General features: G+C 41.5%; 1 protein-coding gene across 8 annotated transcripts in view; it reads left to right on the top strand.

Annotated features, from left to right (window-relative positions):
* TBL1X (transducin beta like 1 X-linked) overlaps positions 1-24,454 on the top strand; it is a 256,261-nt gene that overhangs the window by 204,661 nt on the left and 27,146 nt on the right. For all 8 annotated transcript variants that reach the window (XM_034757315.1, XM_034757332.1, XM_034757327.1 and 5 more), the window contains 3 exons: positions 12,645-12,790; positions 18,098-18,362; positions 21,627-21,759. In XM_034757315.1, coding sequence (XP_034613206.1) covers positions 12,645-12,790; positions 18,098-18,362; positions 21,627-21,759 — 544 coding nt within the window. The remainder of the gene's footprint in view (positions 1-12,644; positions 12,791-18,097; positions 18,363-21,626; positions 21,760-24,454) is intronic.

Genomic DNA, 24,454 nt, shown 5'->3' with positions numbered 1-24,454 from the left:
GCATGTACTAGTCACGTCTTTTGAAGCCTCCAAATTACAGTGAAAAGGACAAGAGAGCTTAGTAGAAAAGAACTTAATTACATATTGTTTTCAGTCACTTAGGCCTTGTCTACACACAAAAGTCATACTATTATATGACTATGCCAGTACAGTTACAGCAGTACAACCTCCCTAGCATGGGCTCTGTTATACCAATATAAATGTGCTTATATGCTGATATAGCTTATTCCATCTTTTTGTTCTGTGTTGTACAGTGCGTAACCTATTTCTTGTCCATGACTAGGTCTCCTTGGCACTGCAGTAATGCAAATAGATAATAATAAAATAATAATTAATAAATAAACCAGTATATCTGTGTCCACACGAGGGGTTATGCTGTGTTTATTATTTTGGTAAAACAATACAGCTCTAACTGACAGCTTTATCAGTACAAAAACTGTGTTTAGACCAGAACTAAACTGCTATGTGCCTCAGTTTCCCCACCTGTAAACTGAGGGTAATAATACTTACCCTGCCTCACATGGGGTGTTGAGGTTTTGTTCATTACTATTTGTAAAGCACGCTGAAGTCCTCTGGTTGAAGGCACTGCAAAAATGTTGAGTAGCTTCTATTTTATTTGATCAAAGTGTGAGATAAGGGTGCAGAACTAGATAAGGGTGGAGAGTGGGCCAGGAGTTACTTACTTATTCTGAATATCTGGACAACAAGAATGAGATGGTGAATCCAACTTTTCAAGTGTTAAAACTAGCCTTTGTGGCAATGTGACGTCAATTTTTAGTTGCCGTGATTCAGCAGAGAGCTGGTCTGTGGGTGAACAGGCTTATTTACATGATGTCTTATTTTCCATTGGCCCAACCTACTCAGTGAAAAGAGAATTGCTTCTGCAGATGAGCCAAATTTCTGATGAATAGGCGGCTCGATGTAGAGCCAAGATTTGTGACCTTCCAGGGGTTATTTCAGATGCACAGAGCCCTTCGTGTTCTTAGAACAGATGTTGTATCTGTGATATTGGAAAACAGTGCTTGAGAAATTGAACAAAATCAGCATTAGTTCAAATAGATATGTCTCCTAATAACTGACCTGATTATTTAAAGAGAAACCGTCAACTGGATTTTTATAAATTGGCTAATTAAAAAGAAATATTTTCTGTTAGCTTATGCTTTATATAGTCTTTTTTTAACTCCTCTGAAAACATTGACAAGCCTTCCCCTCTCTCCCTCCTTTGCTTCTATTATCTTTTTTAAAACTAAGGGAAACTGACAATACCAGGGGTCAGCAACGTTCGGCACGCGGCTCGCCAGGGTAAGCGCCCTGGCGGGCCGGGCCAGTTTTATTTACGTGCTGACATGGCAGGTTCGGCCAATCGCGGACCCCACTGGCCACGGTTCGCCGTCCCGGGCCAATGGGGGCGGCAAGAAGCCGCGGCCAGAACATGGCTCGCTCGCGCCGCTTGCCGAACGTTGCCGACCCCTGGACTATACAGTACACTGGGGACCATGAAACTGGCTGTATTCAAAGTATTGTCAAAAGTACATTCAACATTTTTTTTTCCAAATATAGTAATCTTGGGCATTACTTGTAATAGTAGCAGTGCAAATTTTTCAGACAGAAATGTGTTTTTTTCAGTTGATGTCCCTTTTAAATGAAAAGGGTACTTCATCATTACACTGCCTGATAAATTTTGATGTTCTAGTGTCTCATAGCACATCACATAGCCCTTACAGATGTATTTTCATTCTAATTTATAGCTTATTTATTTAACTAATGGGAAATAAACATTATTTCTCAGTTTAGAACTTTATTACTATCCATAATTCCTCACTCTGCTTGCCACCGTCTTTATTCACTCTGAAAATATGAAATACATTTAAAAGATCCAGAAGTGCAATTAGAAGTCAAGCTCATTTCACTTATGATCAAAGTCAGGTTTGGATCCAGATTAAAGTCAGGTTTGGATCCAGATGTGAAATGATTTTGTCTAAACATGCAATTTTTCTCTAATGCATTTTGCCAACCTCTTGTAGATAAAAAGCAATTTGGCTTTTATGCTGACAACACCTTTATGTCACATGAAATAATGTGAGTCTCATGATCACAGTGTGCACTTTTTTCATAGGCTGACAACATAGAGAGGCAGTATATCAATAGTACTGTTATGAAATCCAAACACCACATTTAACAAAACAAAGGACAATTTTTTTTGTCTATAGATACAGAAGCATAGCAGTTTGGTCATTCCTTGTTCTGTTCTTTTGGAGGAAACTAATTATCTGTATACCCATGCCATTTTGTATGTATTGGAGTGAAAAATAATCGACATTATATATGTAAACTGTGTTACTTATGTTCCCAAATATTTATTTCATATGTACAAATGCCCATATGAGTAAATACATGTTTTGCAAATTTTGAAAACTTGTCCCACTGCATGTCTTCCTTCACTCTTATTCATTTTGCATCAGGAAGGCATATTAAAATGTAGGGTAAGGAAAGCAATTCAGAATTTAGCAAGTTCTGGTAAAGGAAAAGAAATACACTGAGTATCCTGTTCTTCTGCCATTTGCAAGGCCCTACTTAGTCAATATTTCCTTCTGAATCATTTCACAGATTTACAAACTTGGCTGTTTTAAATTCTCTTTGGCCTGTGTCTTGGCATACAGTATCAGATCTGAGCATGTATGGTCATTTTTAAGACAGAAGAACACAAACAATTGTACCCCTTTTCAGATGTGCTTTTTTACCCATAATTCCAAGCAAGTTTGTAGACATTTTTAAATTAGACATTGTAAATTATTAGGCTCTAATGAAGATGTATCTATTATATTGTATTGAATAAATTATTGACATGAGACACTTTAGAAGGACTTGCTGAATAAATAAAAGGGTTTACTGAATATCATAGGCATAGGGGGAAATTACAGTATCAATTTTGGGGAAAAGTTTTAGATCATGCCTACGCTTGAAAGGTTTTGACAGCATAGGTATATTATACCAGCAAAGTGGATGCAGCTCACACTTCCAATAATGCACATTTGCCAGTACACCTCTACCTCGATATAACGCTGTCCTTGGGAGCCAAAAAATCTTACCGCATTATAGGTGAAACCGCGATATATCGAACTTGATTTGATCTGCCGGAGCGCGCAGCCCTGCCCACCCGGAGCACTGCTTTACCACGTTGTATCCAAATTTGTGTTATATCGGGTGGTGTTATATCGGGGGAGAGGTGTATACCTTATTCCAGCTACCTTGCCCATCCCTCTCCTACCCCGCCCTTCCCCTAGCAAAATATGCTATACTGGCAAAAGCACAGTTTTGCTAGTATAACTATATCTATAGTAGGGGCTTTTGCTGGCACAAGTGTGTTGGTCACAAGTCACGCCTCACCACATCTCTGCTATGCCAGCAAATGTTTGTAGTGTAGATCTGACCTTGCTATCTTGGGAACTGAAAAGTCCATGGTGACCATCTGTAGAAACCATCTCAGTATTGAAAGCCTTGCTTGTTCATTACTGAGTGTCAACAGCAATGTCCTTTTCACTGCTGCTTGCAGGTGGTTATTGTAACTGACGGAAGAACACAGCTTAGAGCAAAACCTGCTAAATATGATCTCCATTGCCTAAAAATGAGTCTTGAAATGATACACATCCTCTCCTTTGACCATTGGTTCAGAGGACAGGTCTGGAAGATGATGATATTATTAATGTAATAAGAGAGGATGACTTTTTTGGAGTGGCCGTCAGAGAAGATTGCAAATCTTGCCAATTTGCATAAATAGTTGCATTAAAATGTCAGATCAGTGTTGACATTTAATTACAGATTGTCAGGCTAATTTGTATGGCGTGATTAAAAGATAGAATTATTTCAAGCTTTATTTTTTAAAACAAAACAAAAAAAACCTCTTTCCATTTTCCTTGTCCTGCCTCCTCCCTGTATCATATTTCTCAAATAGATGTAAATGGTAAAAGCCAAATACTGCTCAGCAAAAGATCATTTCCAAGTTTTATTAATCTTTTCCAACATATTTTCCTGCTTCACAAAGAGAATCCCTGCCCAAAGCATTCTTTGGCACATCATAAAATAATTTGGGGTTGTGGAGTTTCACTCTGAATTCTTGGCAGATTGCTGAGCAGGTCAGATATCCAAGGAAAAGGGTGTAACTTTTAATATTTGTGAATAATTGCTTCTACAAAACTTAGTAGGCCACAATGCACACTGTAATTTTGGCAGCTGTCATAAACTACAGTGTAAGATCCTTTCTTTATATTTCATAGGGACTGTGAAAGAACTTGTAATACAGGACCCATTTCCCAGGGTTCTGGAAATCATTTTAATGGTTCAGTAACCCTAATCTTAATACAAATGTGCAGGCCCTATTGTTCAGCTGATTTTCTAAAAATATATTTTGACTGCAGTTCTTATTTTACATTGCTAATGTGTGTCCTTGTTAAGTCCTTTATGTAATCACTAAGGTAAATCTTCAAAAATAAGCAGGTGCTGCTGAAAAAGAGAGAGGCACTCTAGGACATATTACCCAGAATGAAAAAAGCTCAACTTGGAGAAAAATCGGAGTCTGCTGTGAATAATAAACAAGATGCGATTTAGGATCTGTGCCCACCTTTAAACTGTCTGCATTAAAACAGAACACATGCAGTGGCTCGAGGCAACAGAATGATATTAACCATATGTAAATAATCTCTTAGCGATACCAGGGTTCCACTTGTGATACCACCAATTTACTTACACTCCGCTCTGAAGGAGAGTATATTCAATGCCTCCATAATTGCCCTGTGATAAATAGAGATTTAATCAGAATCAGAACTACAGTTCTGCTAGTAAATGTCTGCTAGATAATACAACATATGACTGGGTCAAGGAAAAAGCGAATGACTATCGTCTGGCAGTTCGGTCAGTCTTCTGGGGAACGTCAGACTTCAAAGACCTGCTCCAGAGGAACAGCTTCACTAGGACAGATGAAGAGAGATTCACCCCAGAATAGCCTGGGAGGGCACTGCCTTGGGAGAGGGAAGACCTCGCCTCAAGTCCCTTCTCCAGAGCAAGAATTCCAACCCTGGTCTCCCCCATCCCAAGTGAGTGTCCTAACCACTGGGCATGCCTCCTCCAGCTGTTTTGTGAATCTGGTGCTTTAAAAATGCCTGGAAGCAAAATGTCTTTGGTCGAAGGACAGGTTTTGTTTAACCCCCAAATGGACTTTTTCAATTCACTGGCATTTTTGGAATTTCCAGTTCAAACTAAACTGACTTTTTTTTTTTTTTTTTAATTGGAACTGCCAGCAAACCAAAAAATCCGTTATTTGCCCAGCTCTGATTACAAGCACCGGCTTGTATTTTGCAAATAAGTAGTTGATATACCTGTTTTTCACCTCCCTGCCCCAGGAACCCTTCAAAATACTTATTTTCATCCTCATTTGTGTATGCTTCTAATTAGTTATTCTTTCAGTGCCTCCCCCTCACCCCATTTGTGGTAGCAAGGCTCTTATTTATTTCTAAGCATCACATCACACAATTCTTCCTTCCCTTCCTTCCTCTGAGATGTAACTCCCAAGACCCAGGTGTCAAACTGTGGAAGATATTTTTCCAGAAGTTGCATCTGGGCCCTTGGCAGGCTCCGCAAGCGGTTGTGCTGGCAGCTTTGGAGTTACTCAGGGTTTGGGGACACAGTTAAGCTGCAGATGGGACTGTGTGGGATGTCTTGTCCTTCTGAATGCCACTTTCTTTCAATTCACTTGTAATTCTACAGAATGCCTCTACTTGATACATCTAAATCCTTCGTGAGATTTGCACATAGGCCTATTTATGGAAATAAAGACGGCTCTTTTACCCCCTCATACCCAGATTTTTTTTTCTGCAGCCTGTGGTACTAGCCAACTTCCTAATACACATTCCACTCTTGCACAATTTTTTACAACAGTTAAATTCACAGTCTTGGTGCCAGTGCTTATGCTGCTTTAAAAAAATATTCATGCACTCAGAATCCCCAAATTGCCAGGAACGTGGAAACCAGAGCCATTTTAAAACCAGTGTTATTTGAAAACCATTTTGTAACCCTGCTCTTTTTTTATCCCCTACCTGTCAAATTGCTTTTAAGGGAATAAATATGCTATCTAGGGGAAGAGGAAAGGAAGAAATTGGATGGGGGTTTAGTGAAAAAGTATGGTCTCAATAAATAAAAATAAACCAAGATTTTAAAAATTATCTTAACTATGATTAGAGCTGGTTAAACCCAACTAAAAGAGTGTGGCAAATATTCATTTATATTCCAAGTGGCGGCTCAGTTTGACAGAGTTCGTTCTTCCCCTTTCCCCCCTTTCCCCTCCCCATTATTAACGAATGTAACAAATCCAGGTGGTCTGTGCAGGACCTCTGGATCTAAAAGCATCAGCCTTTACTGTTTCAGCTAAAGGACTAGGATGACTAGTGCAAAAGCAGGAACAGACACACAAATCTCCATATAAAGAACCACCTCGTTAGTATGAGTTATATAAATATTTGTGAGAATAGGGTTTTATTCCCAAATGTTTGGAGAATGACTCCTTTTCATACAAACACCTGGGATTTGGTCCGTCACAAGAATATTCAGTAGAAACGATGCACATTTTGGTGGTCATAATTCCTTGTTCTCCATGTCATTCAGTCAGGGAGCAGTACCAGTGCTGAGGTGACAAGTCACACATTGTGAATAATTAAAATGAACAGTTTGCAAAAAACCTAGAGGCTAAAACTTGTTTTTATAAGCTATTTGAAAATTGTGGTAAATAAATTTAGCCTGCTCTGGAGGAGTTCACAAACAGAAACAAGAACTACATTAAGCAAATAATTCAGCCAGCTCTAACCAGGATCCCCACAATGGCAGGCCTGGCCTGTGATGCTTCAGAAGCTACTGCTTCCAAAGAGGAATTGTCATCCTGTACACCCATCCAAGTGCAGCAGAATGTACAATAGCTGTTGTAGTGTAAGATAGTAAGTCACACAAGACCGCTATTTACAGAGTTAAAGGAGTCAGAAAGAGAAAGGCGCTCTTAATATATGTCATCTACTTGAATTTATGATTGCTAGACCAGCTAGGACAGATAATACTCAAAAGCACCTTGTTTGTATGTTTATAAGTAAAAATCCTTACCACACATTTCAGCTGAGACCTAAATCCACAGAAGGGAGGGAATTCTCACTTAGGCTAGGTATACACTACGGGGGGGGGGGGGGGGGCGTCGACCTAAGATACGCAACTTCAGCTACGTGAATAGCGTAGCTGAAGTTGCGTATTTTAGGTCGACTTACCTGGCTGTGAGGACGGCGGCAAGTCGACCGCTGCCGTGCCGCCGTCGACTCCAGTTCTGCCTCTTGCCACGGTGGATTTCCGGAGTCGACGGCAGAGCCATCGGGGATCGATTTTATCGCGTCTTCACTAGACGCAATAAGTCAATCCCCAATAGATTGATTGCTGCCCGCCGATCTGGCGGGTAGTGAAGACGTGCCCTTAGATTGCCATGGCAGCATAACTCTGTCCCACAATTGTGTCTGTGTTTTGGAAATGCATTGCTGTTGTTCTGAAAGTGTGTGAGGTGTATTACAGGCAATTTAAGATGACAAGATCTTTGCCCCCAAAAGCTTGCAACGTGGCCAGGTTACAGACGAAGAACAGAATTGTGTTAATTAAAAAGGCAACAGCTAATTGACATACCCAATCCCTTTAATATCACATACAAAAACTGTTTTAAGAAATACCATATTCAATGGGAAAATGTATAACCAATTTAGAGGAAAATTCGTGTTTATCTCACTTTCTGTGAATGAAGCAAAATGCCTAAAATATGAATTTTGTGCAATTGTCAGACAGATATATTTTTGGTGTGAATTAGGGAATATGCATTGTTTCAAAGTAGTCCTTATATTAACATTTTTAGGGGGAGGGGTTAAGTCTGTTTCCATTGCATTCATTCTAAGCCCATTATCTTGTCCTCCATCAAATCCTTTTTCAAGGCCCAGTTCTTCCATGATTCCTACAAGATATCAGCTAACTAATAATGGCTATATTAAGGAGCTGCCATGTAGAGCTGCTGTGTTTTTTAAAAGGTATATAATGTATATATAAATTACACATATTTTGATTGTTTACCTTTTCTCCTCTTTTCACAATATGGCCAAAAAAAAAAAAAATTAGAAGAGTCGGGCAACACTCCGATGGGTCTGTTTTCTGGAAGCAAACAGTAATAGCAACATAATGAATTAGAATGTGTCACTCATACATGACAAGCCTGTTCAACTGGGAGAAGGAGAGGCAGAAAGAAACTAGTTTGTGGCATTATATTCCCCCTCTCCCTCCATTTGACTGTTCTTACCTCTTTATGGATAGTCACTACCTCAGAGGATCCACATTTCTTGCTATGTGTCTGTGTAGGAATTAACACAACATGGTCCCATTTCCTTGGTGGTACAAGATAACAAATTAATAATTTATGGAACAATGTGGAATTATTGCAATGATGAAAATTAAATCTAGTTTATGGGAAATAATACACAGGGACACTCAGTGTGAATTTTAAGTGGTTTAGTTAAAGTGCATTAAACCCTGTGTGGACACTCTCAGGTCTGGTTTACACTACAGAGTTAGGTTGGTGCAAGGCAGCTTTATGTCGACCTAACTATAGAAGTGTCTACACTTAAATTTTGCTCCTGACGATATAAATGTCCTGCTGTGCCAACTTCCTAACTCCACCTCCATGAGCGGTAAGGACGCGCACCACTGATACAAGGAGCAAAGTATAGTCATGCACAAGTGATGTAGTTACTGTGGAAGCTGTATGCTGATGCAAGTTAGGTCGACTTAATTTTGTAATGTAGACATGGCCTCATTCCGAATTTAAGTGGCCTTAATTTGGTTTAGTTTTATTTCAATTAAGATAAACCAAATTAAGGTTACTTATGAGTATCTCCACAGGGGTTTAATGCAGTTTAACTAATCCACTTTAAAGTCACACCTTTAGTTAATTTGGATTGATTTTCCTGAGTGTCACTATGTAGCCAAGCCCACAGATTCAACGACTTTTCTCTCCTGCTTTATTCAGTACTGTGACAGTGTGTCTGGTTTCAGTCAATTACAAATTCACATTGTCCCCATCAAATCATATCTACCATTTGCAGAGCACATTCTGTCTCTGCTCTCCCCCTCCCCAACTGCCTCAACAGTCTGCATACAGTCATCAGAGGGGGTGGTGTTCCAGTTTCTTGGCTTTTAGCTCCTTAATGTGGGTTTCTGAACCTTAGAAGAGGGGCCAAGTTAACTCCATGTAACATGACCATTTAAATAGCTAACCTTTGAAACTTGCCTTTGTTTAAGGGAGATCTTCTCTCTGTATGTCTGAAATATAGAGAGATACAACACTACTATATAATACTGTACACAGACATCAAAGAGATCTGATGACATCTGGTAACCATAAAAGCAAAGCTCAAGTGATTTACGATGTCATTGGAACCCTGACGTTTGTGCAGCTTCATTCAGTTTTCCTGTTGTGAGAGTTATACTTCAAAAGCATACACTGTATAAAATGTCCATTTCCCTGTTGATTTTATAAAACGTTGCTGGAGAAGTACAGGAAACTAGGAGAGAATTTTTTTTCTTCTTTAAAATATACAGTTTAATTTCAAGACTGTTCTAAAAGGGATTATGACATCAGATATTGTTCATTCAGCCAACCTTTGTTTCATTAAACTCCTTGATTTTCACACTACAGTCTTATTTGTTAAAAGGTTAGGAAAGCTGTCTTGCTGATGCGCAAAAGATTGAATATTGCTTTTTCAATGATGCCCTAGCTATGACTCTGGCACCTTTAAGACTAACAGAAGTATTGGGAGCATAAGCTTTCATGGGTAAGAACCTCACTTCTTCAGATGCAAGAAGTGAGGCTCTTACCCACGAAAGCTTATGCTCCCAATACTTCTGTTAGTCTTAAAGGTGCCACAGGACCCTCTGTTACTTTTTACAGATTCAGACTAACACGGCTACCCCTCTGATACTAGCTATGACTGTTCTGTTTTGTTTTGTCTGGCAGTTTCTTTTGTAATGGTGTGTTGTTTAAACATCTGCAGAGATGCTATACATTTATATAAGCTAGAAGCCAAACATCTGTTTTTAAATCCATGTTTCAAGTCCCTTCCCCTGCCTAATATTTTCAGGATGTAAAATGAAAACCTTGAAGCTGTGTGTATTAATGTGACTTCTGCATGGTGAATAAGTGCATTTTCATGTTCGAGCAGGTGATGATGAGTTAGCAGCCTTCAATGATGTGTCATGTCCCTCAGTATTGAGCAAGGTGATTAGCTGCAGGCCCAGATTATAGCCTACAGTCTGCTGGCCCAAGATATATCCCTCAGCCTGCCAACAGAGAAGGGGATGCAATAACAGGTGTAAAAGTGTAGTTAAAATGAAACCTAGTGTACATCTGCACTAGTAGCTTTACATCTGTTGCTGCAGGGTTTGGTGGTTTGGAGTTTTAATGCTGCCAGTTCTTTGATTTAGCCGGAGACCACTTACAAAATCCTTACCTGTCAGGATCACAGCGTAACTTCTGTGTGAACTTTAATGCCTTTTGACCCACAGTTTAGTCACCCGATTATTCTCCATTTATGAGTGCATGAGTAGATTGGCCGTGAAATCGATGACACCATTCTAAAAAGAGCCGACTTTAAAAAATAATGTGATAATGTGCACAAATTTAAAATAAAGTAGGACCTTTTTTGGGTAATATTAGATAGTCACACACCATAGATGTGGAGATTTCAGTGTTACGCGACTCTGTTATGAGACTAGGGCTCTGGACTGACACACTCCAGCACAGGTTCACTTTATTATTATTTATTTACTTATTTTTGCACCAGCCAGAAATGTGCTTTACACATTTGACAGAACAAATAAGAAAAAGTCCTTGCCCTACAGAGCTTACAATCTAATCTGATGGGTGGTCAGTTACCAAATAAACAAGACTAGGGCAGGACAGAGTAGCAAAGAACCAGGGCGATATAAATAAGATCACTCGGTTCTGTGCTTTACTTCACCCATTATTCTTTTTCAGAACTAGGCTTGTAGCCAGAGCTGAACCTCTTCAGCATACACGTCAACACCCAAAAGGGACGGGGAGCATGGGGCAACATGTGGAGACAGTGGCAGAAGTCAAGATGAGGGGGAAGGGAAGACAAATAACAGAATGGGGGTGGAGGGAAGGCGAGGAACTTTAAAAAGCAAATATTTCAATTTCAGTGGGGGGATGTCTGAGGAGGCTGGGGAGATTGTATTTCTGAGTTTCTTTTTGCTACTGATCCAACTAACTGGGATCATAGTTGGTTGGATTGGTTGCCAAAATAATCTTTCAAAGAGAGAGAGAGCATCCCTCCTGAAATTCTGGAATAACTCCATAGTCCCCTCCCGCTCCCCACACATAGTTGAACAGAATATTGATATGGGGGGAAATCCCTTAACGGACAAAACTGTAAATTAAACCACTGTTGACAGGGGGAAGAGGTGTAGATATATATAACGGAAGTATTTTCATTTGAGAGCTGCTGTTCTCTTCTCCCACTCGTCTAGTCGGCGGAGAGTGTGAGGGTTTTCCTGTTTGAGACATGGCAATGGTGGTTTCCTCAAGGCTTTTAATGTTAGATTAATGCTCTGGAGACAATGTGGTGATAAATGGGTTCCTACAGTTATATCTACATCCTGTTCTCCCTTCCCCCTCCCGCATGTCCACTCACATGCACAGTCCAGGTACTTTTCCAAGTTGTAATGCTTGTTCTTGCACAAAGCAACTGTTCTGACTAGTTTCCCCTAGTGATTAAACTGCAGCTCCTTCTTTCAAAGTTTATCCGTTAAATCCTTTAATTTGAGATGCAGAGTGCTTTATTATCAGCTGTTTCCTAGCAAGATGACAAAAATGAAATGGGGACAAGAAAGGCTTATGGTTAACTGAGGAGTGGTGCCAGTGAATTGGCTTGTCATCTGTGATGTGATACATTCCAATTCATTATTTTTGCTATTACTGTTCACTTCCAGAAAATAGATCCATGAGAGTGGCCTCCGTCTTTTTGTTGTTGTTTCATATTATAATGACTAAGCTCTGCGTTTCAGATTATAGTCAGTAATCAGAGCTGTGGGCAGAGAATTGAGTATTTCTTATCTTCTGAAAGAGAATGGCTCCCCTGTGTGAGCTGCAAGTATGCCTTGGCCAAATGCAACCTGTGCAATGATAAAGATTAAAGTATTTGGCTTTGGAAAAGCTTGATACTAGATTAGAGAGGAAACAGAAGATTCGAGTCAAGTTTTTAGTAGCTGCACTTGCCAGCAGCATGAGTTGTTTTAATAGGTATATTTTTTACTTGAACACTGATCATGAAAGCTTTTCATTTCTGTATAAATTTTGTTTACAAATTAAATGTAGTTGGAGAGGAGGGGAAGAAGAAACAGTAAGATGGCTCTGTTAACCTAACTGACCTAATGCAATCAAACTGTATTTTTCCATTTATGTGTCAGTGCTTTTCACAGTTTAAAACAGTATATTTTTAGATTGAAAAGGGTGCCTATCATGTTGATGAGTTCAGATTTCATATCATGGCTTCCTTTCTTGCTTTCAGGTTTCTCCCATTCGGCCTTTACATTTGGTATCGAAAGCCACATTAGTCAGTCCAACATCAATGGAACACTAGTGCCACCTGCTGCCCTCATCTCTATTCTTCAGAAAGGACTGCAGTATGTGGAGGCTGAGATCAGCATCAATGAAGTGAGTACACTCATTGCCACAAGCGGGAAGTGCACTTTTGCAATTTACAAACATGATAGAATGTGGCATATGAAATCACACATTTTCGGTTGAACTCAACAGGTCAGATGAACATGAGACAGCATCTGAGGTGTCTAGAGATTAGCTTCATTTTAATACATTTCCCCCTACAGAAGCACCTGAAAAGGCTCTACGATACTTTCCATTTCCACAGCGGCAGCTCCAGGGACCAGCGCTCCAAGCGCGTGCCTGGGGCGACAAGCCGCGGGCAGCGCCCTGACGGTCCCTATGAGGGTGGCAGGCAGGCAGCCTTGCGGGAGGTCCGCCGGTCCCGCGGATTCGGCGGCAATTTGGCGGTGGGTATGCCTAAGCTGCAGGACCGGCGGACCTCCCTCAGATGCACCACCCGAATCCGTGGGACTGGGGACCTCTCGCAGGCATGCCGCCAAAAGCCGCCTGCCTGCCATGCTTTGGGCGGCAAAAAATCTACAGCCGCCCTGCATTTGCAATTCTAGCTTGGAGGATGCATTTTTTTGATGTTACTGGTGCCTAAGTAAAGAAGTTAAATACTCAGGGAGCCTTATGGTGCATAAGAAAATATATGTCCTTTAACAAAAAAAAAAAGTGTTTCTGTTTTCAAAACCACAAGCATTCAATGGGGAAACTCTGCATTGTATCGTAAAACTTCGATTGTACACTCTGTTAGCAGAGAGGACTACCAGCAAGTGCTAGGGGCCTGATCCAAAACCCATTGAAGTCAATGGAAAGATTCCCATTGATTTCAATGGGCTTTTGGATCAAGCCCTAGAAAAGACACGTGGCCAAATGGTGTGACTGAGCAAGGCAAAAGAATCAAGACATTCCTGAGGTCTAATCCTGACTCTGCTGTTGAATCCATCAACCTGCAAGCTCCCAACAAGGTGGACAGTTCAGTGAAACAAAGGGACTACATAGGAAAGTCCAGTAGTTCTGCCCTGCCTAACTTAAGAACATGGTGCCACAGCAAAAGGAAATGAGACAAGCCAGGTCTTACTATATTACACAATACTCACCATGTATACTTTTAATTAAGCAAGATCTTGATTCTAGATAAATAATAATTTCCCATGTGCACATTCACTCTCCCACCCCCATGCACTTTGAGTAGTCGTGGAAAAATCCATTATAATACCCAAGCTAATAAATATTTTTTTAAAACAGGGAGGGGAACATTTTTACCTCTGTCAGGTAATACGTGGGTGGTGGGAATCTTTAATATATATAAATTCATATGAAAGCTATCATTTCCTTTGACTGTAAAATACTTGTGCCTGAGCAGCAGGGGTGAGAACAAAAGGACGGGGGGAAAGAGGGTGAGGAAGCGCTTGTATTCTATAATATAGGGCATGGTTGTATGTCACTCATTTTTTAGAGGTAAAATGTTATGTTTATTTTACTCTCTCAATAGAACGAACCAGCAATATTTAGAAGTTATCTTTTTTTTTTTAAATATAAAAGCAATGGGATTTGAGATTAATGCCAAATTACACATTGATGTATTTGTAATAATAAAACACCCGTAGGGATTTGTTTTGGTTTTCTGCCACTTAACATTTTGCAATTAGATGCTGCAAAACATGTTGCAGTTGGATCAAGGTGGATGGACCCTGGCGCCTGTAGACATCACTATTGACAGTTTGGCCTCTGTGCTAATGCAAGAGTCATTCCAAGTGGATCTTATTCCGGATCACAGCACAAATAGGGAAAATGCTCTAAAAATATGTACACTGTCGCAAGATTTATGGTGCTTTTATACTTTTTTTAAAACACCGATAATCACACTTTTGTATGCTTCACTGTGTTTTTAATTTATTCAAACTGAAAACACTAATTATGAATTCACTTGTCCAATTGTGCTATTTAATTTATTTAATAAGTTTATCTCCAATTTCATGTCCCTTAATATAATTGAGTTTTATAATTGCAAGTATAATTTTTCCACCTTTATTTTAATGAATTGTTCTTGCACTTCATACTTAAATGCTCACACAAAGACACCAAGTTCTGAAATGATCAATAGCAGACAAAACTTAGAGGGAATTGGAAGCATTTCCTTGCCAATTATGCCATTCAAAGAAGGTTAGAGCTAGACCTAAAAGGCCTCAGCATTTACTTTCATGCCAGCAATGATCATCTATTTTTGCTGGTGGTTGTTTTAAAGAGAGGGAGCTTACAAGCAAAAAGTAGTAAGAAACAGTGCCAGTGCAACCCATTAGGCAACCTAGGTGGTCGCCTAGGGCGCTAGCATTTGGGGGGCAGCATTTCAGGTCCTTCGGTGGCGACTGCAACGGCCGGATCTTCGGCCACCTTGGTCGTCATCGGCATTTAGGAGGAGGGAACTGGGGCAAGGGGACGCGGGGAGGGCTGCCTGCAGCAAGTAAGTGGGGGGGGACGGCACGCAGGGGATCTCCCCGCCCCCGCTTACCTCTGCTCCGCCTCCTCCCCGAGCATGCCGCCCCGCTCTGCCTTCTCTCCCTCCCAGGCTTGCGGCACCAAACAGCTGATTGGCACCGCAAACCTAGGAGGTGGGAGAAGTGGAGCAGCAATGGCATGCTCGGGGAGGAGGCGGAGCAGAGTTGAGCTGGGGCGGGGAGCTGCCGCACGGCTCCCTGGGCCAGGGGGAGCTGCCACGGGGGGGGGGGGGGCGCCTTAGGGTGGAGGGGGGGCGCAAGGTGGAAGTTTTGCCTAGGGCGCGAAACATCCTTGCACCCGCCCTGATAAGAAAGCAACCAATATGCCCCTTCTCTACTGTGTGGTTGGAAGAAATGTCTCCTTCCCAAGCCAGCATGCCTCCTCTACTGTCTTGTTCTTGCCAAGGACATACCTGCACTATGGGGACTCCTCCGCTCCTTGCCTGTTACAGCTTTTAAATCCCTTGTCTCCATTCTGGAACAAAATTAGGGACACAGGTCTGATTCTAAAATTCTGTGTACAGAAACGGGCCCCAGTTTTATATTCCAACTTCATTTTTTATGCCTGCAATTATGCTAGACATATATTTCTAAGTATCCAACTACATCAGCAAGTAGTTAGTAAGTTCTTAGACATCTACAGTAATGATCATTATTGTGCCCACAATATTCTGCGTGCAGAAACAGAGCCCTTGCTAAGACTGTGGTGCTCTTAGCACTAAGGTGACCAGGGGTCCTGGCCAATGGGAGTGGTGTGCGTGGGTGGGTGCGCGCTTGCAAACAAGAGCGGTGTGTGGAGCCTCCTGGCCCCCCTCGCCTAGGACCCAGACCTGCTGGCTGTTTCCAGGGCACGTGCAGCACGGTGCCAGGACAGGAAGGTAGCCTGCCTTAGCCCCCCGCTGCACCACTGACCAGGAGCTGCCCAAGGTAAGCCCATGCCCCTGCCTGAGCCCGCTCCCAAACCCAGAGCCCCCTCCTGCACCGCAAATCCCTCATCTCCGGCCCCACCTCAGAGCCCGCACCCAGAGCCCCCTCCCACACCTTGAACCCCTCATTCCCGGGCCCACCCCCAGAGCCCTCACCCCCTCCTGCTCCCCAACCCCCGCCTCAACCCATAGCCCCCACACTCCAAATCCCTCAGCCCCAGCCTGAAGCCCCCTCCTACACCCCCATTTCTCATCCCCAGCCCTACCCTGGAGCCCTCACCCTCTCCTGCACCCCTGCTCCCAGCCCAGAGCCCCCTCCTGCACCCTGAGCCCCTAATTTCTAACTCCATCCCAGAGCCTGCACACCCAGTTAGAGCCCTCACCCACTCCCACACCCCAACCCTCTGCCCCAGCCCAGTGAAAGTGAGTGAGGGTGGGGGGGAGCGAGCCACTGAGGGAGGAGGAATGTAGTGAGCGGGGGGCAGGGCCTCAGGGAAAGGGTGGGGCTAGGGTATTTGGCTTTTGTGCAACTACAAAATTGGCAACCCTACTTACCACAGATCCTCCACAATGAACGTCAATGGGAGCTTTGCCATTGCCTTCAATAAATATAGAATCAAACCCTTTGTGCCTTCAGTTAAAAGTTTCATATGCCACATGTCACAATTCAAGGAAGCTGCACCTGTATTTCCCCTCAGTGGTCCAGGAAGGGCACCCATTCTCAGGCATCCAGCTCCCCAGCTATTGCCTCTCTTGGCTGGAGACCCAATTCTCATTCCCTCTGACTGAGGAATTTCCAGGCTGCACAGTTCCCTGCCTTCACTGTCCCAGCATGGACAGATTGCCCAAGGACACCCACTTTTTTCTCTTCAGAGTCTGATAGTGATTGTGAGCAGATATAAGTACTACAAAGATATAGCTAAGCAAGCCTATTTTATTCTTAAGGTAAAAAGCACTTCAGAGAAAACATTTTAAAAACAGTAAAAGAACCTGCATGCATGCTAATGAGCTTATCAGGAACCTACGCCTTAATATGGATTCTGGCAAGATAAGTCCTTCAATCCTCCTACCCTAAGCATTACCTTGGGATTACAAAGTCATAACAGCTTCAGCTCAGAAAAAGCACCCTGTCATATTAGGCCTCAGTACGCCAAGTCCTTCCAACCTTCCCTAAGGATTGGGGCCTTCAGTGGACCAGAAATCTTGTTCTTTTGCTGGATCAGGAAAAAGGCCCCGAGTCAATTTAAACTCAGGTTATTTATCCAAAAGTCTCTTCTTTGTCTGTTGGTCTCTGGAAAATCTGGTTTGAACTACTATGCATAGCTTGCAGGGAGGGGGGGATGACAAAGGCTGAAAATGATAGTTCCATACTAGCCAACCAAATGGTTATCTTTAGATTTCAATTTTTAATTTGTTATGGGAGTGGTGGGGAGGGGTATTATAAAGTGAGAATTGTTTCCCAGCTACTTCATTTTACCACCTCCCAACCCGATCTCTCTAATTATGAAAATATAATTGCCAACATTTACTATTTCACTATTTATCAAAATGCACAGAGAATTTACACACCCTCTCAATTTGACCCCTGTCTGTGTCTCTACATAGTCCTTGACCCTTTTATTTTGGAATATAAAATCAAGGGAAAAATTTCTAGCAAGATTTAGATAATTAAGCTTTGCATAACTCTGTTTTCTTTTATAAATTCAAATGCTTATGTGCCTGAATTTACATACCCTCTCAACCGATTATCCAGCCACATTCGGTATTTCTACATAAGCTCCAGTGTTCTGACTTTTTGGTCATATCCAAGTCCTGTAACCTCACACTACTCATATGTCTGGTTTCTCTTTGATGTTCCCCTCTCTACAGACCTTTCTCCACTGGGGAGATACTGAGCCTGAAATTTCCCCCCTGTTTATTTTGTTCCTCAGGATGGTACAGTATTTGATGGCAGGCCCATAGAGTCACTGTCTCTGATCGACGCTGTGATGCCTGACGTGGTACAGACCAGGCAACAGGCATTCAGAGAGAAACTAGCTCAGCAACAAGCCAGTGCGGCAGCGGCAGCAACGGCGGCAGCAGCAGCAGCTGCGACAGCGACGACGGCAGCAACCACAACAGTTGTTTCCCAGCACAACACACCAAAGAATGGAGAAGCCACTGTGAATGGAGAGGAGAATGGGGCACATGCAATAAGTAAGCAAAAGCACGGCGCCCGTTGGCCGGTGTTCAGGTAGACTTTGGTTAGAATAATGCTCTTGCAGCAGCATGATGTTCACCCAACAGTTGTAACAGGACAGAACTGTGATGGCATCATTCCAGAAAGCTATTAAAGCATGGGCATAGTCAGAACGGTTATTATGTAAACCTTACATATCGGAGGTACGTGCTACAGTGCTGGCATAGTCAGTGTTTTGTCGTCTCCCTGTACAAGACTAAACAAGCTTTACCGAACTGCAGACTCAGCAAGGCATCATAAAATGAAGCGGTGTGCGCCTTCTGCTTTGAGCAGAGTGCCAAAGCTTTGCCCACGTTACCAGCTAGCCAGGTGCCTTGAGGCTGCACCCAGTTAAGATCAATAAAACAGTGTGGCTTCCCTGGTTTAGATTTCCAAAGCTATATAGGGGATTTAGCTGCTTCCATTGAAATTGTGTGGCTAAATCCCTTAGTCGGGTGTAAGTCTCTCAAGCCCCAACTTTAGTATGGAGGTGTGTCCTGAAGAGACTACAGATCCTCTCGTGCCACCTCCCTCTTGGCCTGAGAAGAGAGCACATTATTGTATTAGAAATGAGGCAAGCCACAAAAGTCACATCATATTTCTCTGCAGTCTGCGTTTGGTCTCTTGAGCCACAGTTTGTCCATTCCCGGTATAACCATTGCAGTAATTTTAAACTGAGGGAGTTTCATTAACATTTCTAGCCTTTTCTTGGGGCACCCAGGAAGCATTCATACAGTAGGTCACATGGCTGTTTTGGCTTTCTCTATTTTGGGGAGTGATAATACCTGGTACTGTGCTCTCCAATAAAATTTCACAGAGGGAGTGAGGAGGCCAAGTTAGGGCTGTATCAACCAACAAGGCATGGGTTAGCATGCAGTAAATTTGGGGGCTTAGTTTTGGATAAGCAGTTGGCTAGGCAGACAGTAAAACGAACAGCAGCAGTTTGGGATTTAGGAGGGGAGAAGGTCCCTGAGGAGCAGCTAGCCAAATGGCATGTGTTTAGCAATTGCTGCTGTGCCAGCTGCTCATTCTGGGAGAAGAGCTGAGGCCTGAAAGTTAAGAAGATGTAGGCTATGGGGAGACCCTGCAGAGCAACCTGGGGACAGCTGGCTCTGTGAAACCACTTTGGGATGCTGCAAACTTGCTCTCTCCAAGCCATTCACAATATGCCATCTTCAGATCTGAAGGTGTAAGAATACATGGGGAAGAGGCACACAAAACTTTAGGATCCCCGTTTAGTTGAACTGGCCCTTTCAGTCATCCATGACCTGTTCAAACAACAAAAACTGAGAGAGAAAACTCAGGACTCCTGTGTCCAAGTTACTGTAATTATGGGCCACCACTAGAAATAAAGATTTTATAATGAGATTCTAGCTGGCAATTTTGTATTAGAGGCTAAATAGTGCTCCTACCACTGTATTTGTCTCTGTAGCGATAATGGTAACCAAAAAAACAAATTCTGTAAGTGAAATAATGAGAGGGTCGCAATCTTTGTTGCTTAGGTAGGCCGAGCTGTATACCCAGCCAGGGTCCTTGCCCTCAGTATGGCCAGGCCCCTCATCCCATTTGGACACTCAGGATATAAGGCAGGTGGAGGACTATGTTCTGCTTTGGCAGTGAATGTGAAGCCACTTACCTTCCTCCCCAGCGGTTGCTGCTCCTAACTCTGCTGCCGTCTGTGTTTAGACTGAGGCAGACACTGCTTCACTAATAATACTTAAATCATTTTTTCAAGATTTTCTGCACAATCATGAGCATTAGAAACATCATATTTTTAAATGAAAGTTGGGATTCTGATGTCAGCATATGACTCTCAAACTTGGGCCCCTAAGCACATACTTATTGTGTCTATGCCTGAATGTCATGAGTGTACCTGAACCACACTGAAAAGCAGGCAAGCCTGAGGAGCCCAGCAGGGTGGAATACGTTCATACTTTGAACAGCTGCACAGTTTCCTAAGAATGGCATCCTATTTTATCTTTCCAAGTGGGCGGAGTTTGGGAAAATAGCACTGCTTTTTGCTTATTTTTACCCCAGTTTGAACCCTGAATAGGACACCGACAAAATGAACCATCATACCGCTGCTGCTTTCCACCAGCAAAATACCCTTTGGCCTAGATGAATATGTGCTGTATTGGCAACCAGGAGAAAATGGGTTCTAGGCTAATTTCTTCTACTAATTGATTTTAGTAGTGCTTTGCCTTTCACAGACCTTAGTAGTTAGAACCTTACGGGTTCCACACACAGCGTAGAGAACCCAGAGCTCTAATGTGACAGACCAGTTCTGAGCCACTTAAACATGCTGTCTCTCAGAGAGAGTCTGACAAATATTTGTTCTTGGCTCTGTTTTCTATAAACAGGGGCTACTCCTCCATATGTAACATCTTTAACCTATTATTTCAGTGTTAGTGGCTGGTGCACAGGGGGTAACAGCTTCTCCTGTTACCAGCTAAAGTAGTTAGTCCATTAGCTCAAGTGGTAGAAGGTTGTGCTGCAATGCTGAAAATTTGGGGTTAAAATCCTGCTGATGACACATGATGGCTGTTACAATTACACACAATATAATTTGGGTTTTGGGGGATGGCTTGTTTTTCAAAAACAAAAGAAAGCTCTTTCAGTTGCAAAGCCAAGCACTCAAAAGTTAGAAAGCCAGATTTAACGTCACCCATCCAACCTTCATTCAGCCCCCATGTGCATTATGATACACCCTTCAATTATATGATCTGAAACTGTTTTGTCCACTGGACCCCTGCCTCAGTGTACAGCATGGACAGTGCTCAGAGAATGAGGCAGCTAGTCAATATTTCTTTGTATTCTCATTTTTCAGTGTGTGGCCTCAGGCCTTATATACTGTACACCATCCCAGAGAAGGAGTGTACAACATATTACTCTTAAGGGAACAACATAAAACTTTTTAATATAAATGTGGAAATATACTGTTTTTAATAAATCAGAAAAATTATTTTATAACGCCAACGTTAAACAACAGATTGAATAAAATATCAATATATTTGATGAAAAGCATCAGGATTTTATTAAGCATGGCAATGTTATCTATGGAGGAAAGGCTATATAAGTTTCAATCACAAATAAAAAGACAGAACAGTGTGGTCAATGACACACAATAGAATGTTTGATTTGTAAAATGTTGAGAGCTTCAAGCCTACATTATCAAGCCATATTTTATGTGTCTGTAACAAAAACTCACAGAGCACTGATGTTCTGATTTTTTTTTTCTACAGATAATCATTCAAAGCCAATGGAAATTGACGGGGATGTTGAAATACCTCCTAACAAAGCAACAGTCCTTCGGGGCCATGAATCAGAGGTGTTCATCTGTGCCTGGAACCCTGTCAGTGACCTGCTAGCGTCTGGGTAAGACAATGACCGAAACCACTTTCCAGATGTATAAAATACCATCTGTTACAATTAGGATTTATTTAGAGATGCAAAAACACGAGAGACCACTAGAGTTTGATGGACCACTTCTACAGTTTCTCACACTAGAACAGTATCAATACGTTGTTTGAAAGAGTTGTGAGGTGATCCAGCACTTCAAACACTTGCAGAGTTAGTATGTGCTGGGTTTGAGGCCACTCTACATTCGTGCATACCATGTGGCTTGCTTTATAGTAGGACATTTTAAAGATATCTTTGGAAGATTCTCACTGGGCTCATGTTCACTTTTATTACACAAGCATGAGCACTCTCACTACTCAGAAAAGCTCTTTGTTCATCCAAGCTTTAAGGGGGGGGAGGGGGAAAAGAACCAAGACCCTCTGAAGTAAGACTCTGTGTAAGACCCATATGCTGATAAGACCCTGGCAGCTGTTGCCAAAATCCTTATTTATCCGCACTCAGTACTCAATAATGTATGCCAAACTGAAAAAACCTGCGCACTTTTGGAAAATTGGCATAGAGAAGATGTTGGAGGCAAATCCTCATGAAAGGCTCCTATCCCAGAATACTAGAAAACAGAGTTGATGCCTTCTTCCCCTCTCCACTCAAAGACAGAGGAAATCTGTAATGTGCAGAAAGCAGAATTTCAGGAGGATCAGAGCTTTCCCCTTTTGAGTCCTTGCAATCATAAAACATGAGAACAAGGAACTAGAAGGGAAAAAATAAATACCTGCATTAACTTGATTTCAGAAAACTAAATATGAGGCTGGGAGAAACTGAACAAAATATATATGGCTGTGTAGATAGAAACCAGACATAAGAAGTTGCCAACAGCAAACTGAGTGTGTAAAAAAAAAAAAAAAAGTTTGTGAAAAGTCAGGTGAACGGTAGACTAGATACAGGTAGAAAAACATGTTATTACTCCATTCAGTTCACCCCCCAGCATATAGTTTAGAGGTGCAGAAAAGGAGACTTACTCAATGTCAAAAATATTTGATTGGTATTAAGGAACCACAGTATTCCCTGACAAAGCGGAATGGATATTTTCAAGAAACGAGTTTCTTTTTTGATTTGATTTGGTTTGGTTTGATTTTACTAAGGCCAATGAAGCAGTGAAGTACATAGGTTGATAGCTTTAGGTAAGTAACATTCTAACAACATTAAATGAACCTGAACTAAAATTCTTCAGAAATATTGCGATAGTACCACAATACTTGCCTAAATGCTGTGACTAACCATGACTAACATTAAGTTAAACCATGATCTAACAGTGCATGTTTGAAAAGAGGAAACACCAAGGATTAAGGTGCAACTATTAGAATTTAAATTAACCTTAGTAAATTATTGTTTTTGATAAATGGCTATCTATCAAACATAAGAAATGCTCTCTTTCTATTTACTGGTAAATTTACCCAGAGTGTCATATATTTGATTTCTGTGGCAATCTTTGGATGTTAATAGAGTTGTACTGATTCATTTGGGAAATCAGTCCAGGATAAGGATAGTATGGATTAATTCCAAGTATAGATGTTCTATATCATGTGTTAAGTACAGTTGTAACATAGAAACTTACAATTGTAAGCAGCTGGTATTAAGTATCTGCAAATGGGGAAACAAATGAGAATAGTTTCCTGGGCTAAAGATATCAAAGTTAAAATTCTTCATACAAAACTAGGGCTGGCTGCTTTAAATATATAATTTGGTATAGTCAGGATCTTAGACACCCAATACAAAGATCTAAACTTTTAGTTTTGAAATACTATAGAATGTTGCATACTACAGGAAAAGCATCTCTTGAGTTCCAGGACTTGCAAATTAAGGAAAATGTGGATGGACAGTTGTTTGAGGCTTAAACTCAGAAGACGCTGACATCCTTTTAAATAAAAGATTCCCATTTCATCCATTTGAAATCACAAGGAATTCAGTTAGAAGATACATTCTAGTAATACAATTGGGATGAAATGAAAAAATAGTGTTTTACTCAATGGGTGCCCCTCAGACTAGTAAAACCAATTCCTTTTTTTAAATAAATTTTGTCACTGATTTTTGAAGCACATAATCATATACATACATAACTTGCAAATGCGATCAAATAATACTGAGACATGCTTACTAATAGCAATAATAAAGGGCATATAAGTAATTTAGATTCATAATTTAAAAATACAATTGTAGCCTAGACACAAGAAATAGTACATCTCTGTTCAGCCAGCATTCAGGTACGATAGCAATGAGTGCAGTATTAAAAATCTAGATGAGATAACTGGTATATAACATATGGAAATTATAATACCAGGCTGTAAAACTATGTAGCCCAATGGTTTGAGTCTGACAATGTGCCAATGCACAAAAAGTGTGGATCAGCAATAGGATACGCTGTCCTCAGCACAATGATGCAGTTTGTCATGAATGGGTAAGAGCTATGCTATAGGGTACTACTAAATATGAGGCAAGACATTTCCCCAGACTACTGTATAATGGTAAAAAGCAACAGAGGGTCCTGTGGCACCTTTGAGACTAACAGAAGTATTGGGAGCATAAGCTTTCGTGGGTAAGAACCTCACTTCTTCAGATGCGTCTTGCATCTGAAGAAGTGAGGTTCTTACCCACGAAAGCTTATGCTCCCAATACTTCTGTTAGTCTTAAAGGTGCCACAGGACCCTCTGTTGCT

Source organism: Trachemys scripta, chromosome 1 (genome assembly GCF_013100865.1).
Source record: "Trachemys scripta elegans isolate TJP31775 chromosome 1, CAS_Tse_1.0, whole genome shotgun sequence".
Lineage (NCBI taxonomy): Eukaryota > Metazoa > Chordata > Testudines > Emydidae > Trachemys > Trachemys scripta.
The sequence above is the reverse complement of the archived record's forward strand: the minus strand, read 5'-3'. Positions and strand labels throughout refer to the sequence as shown.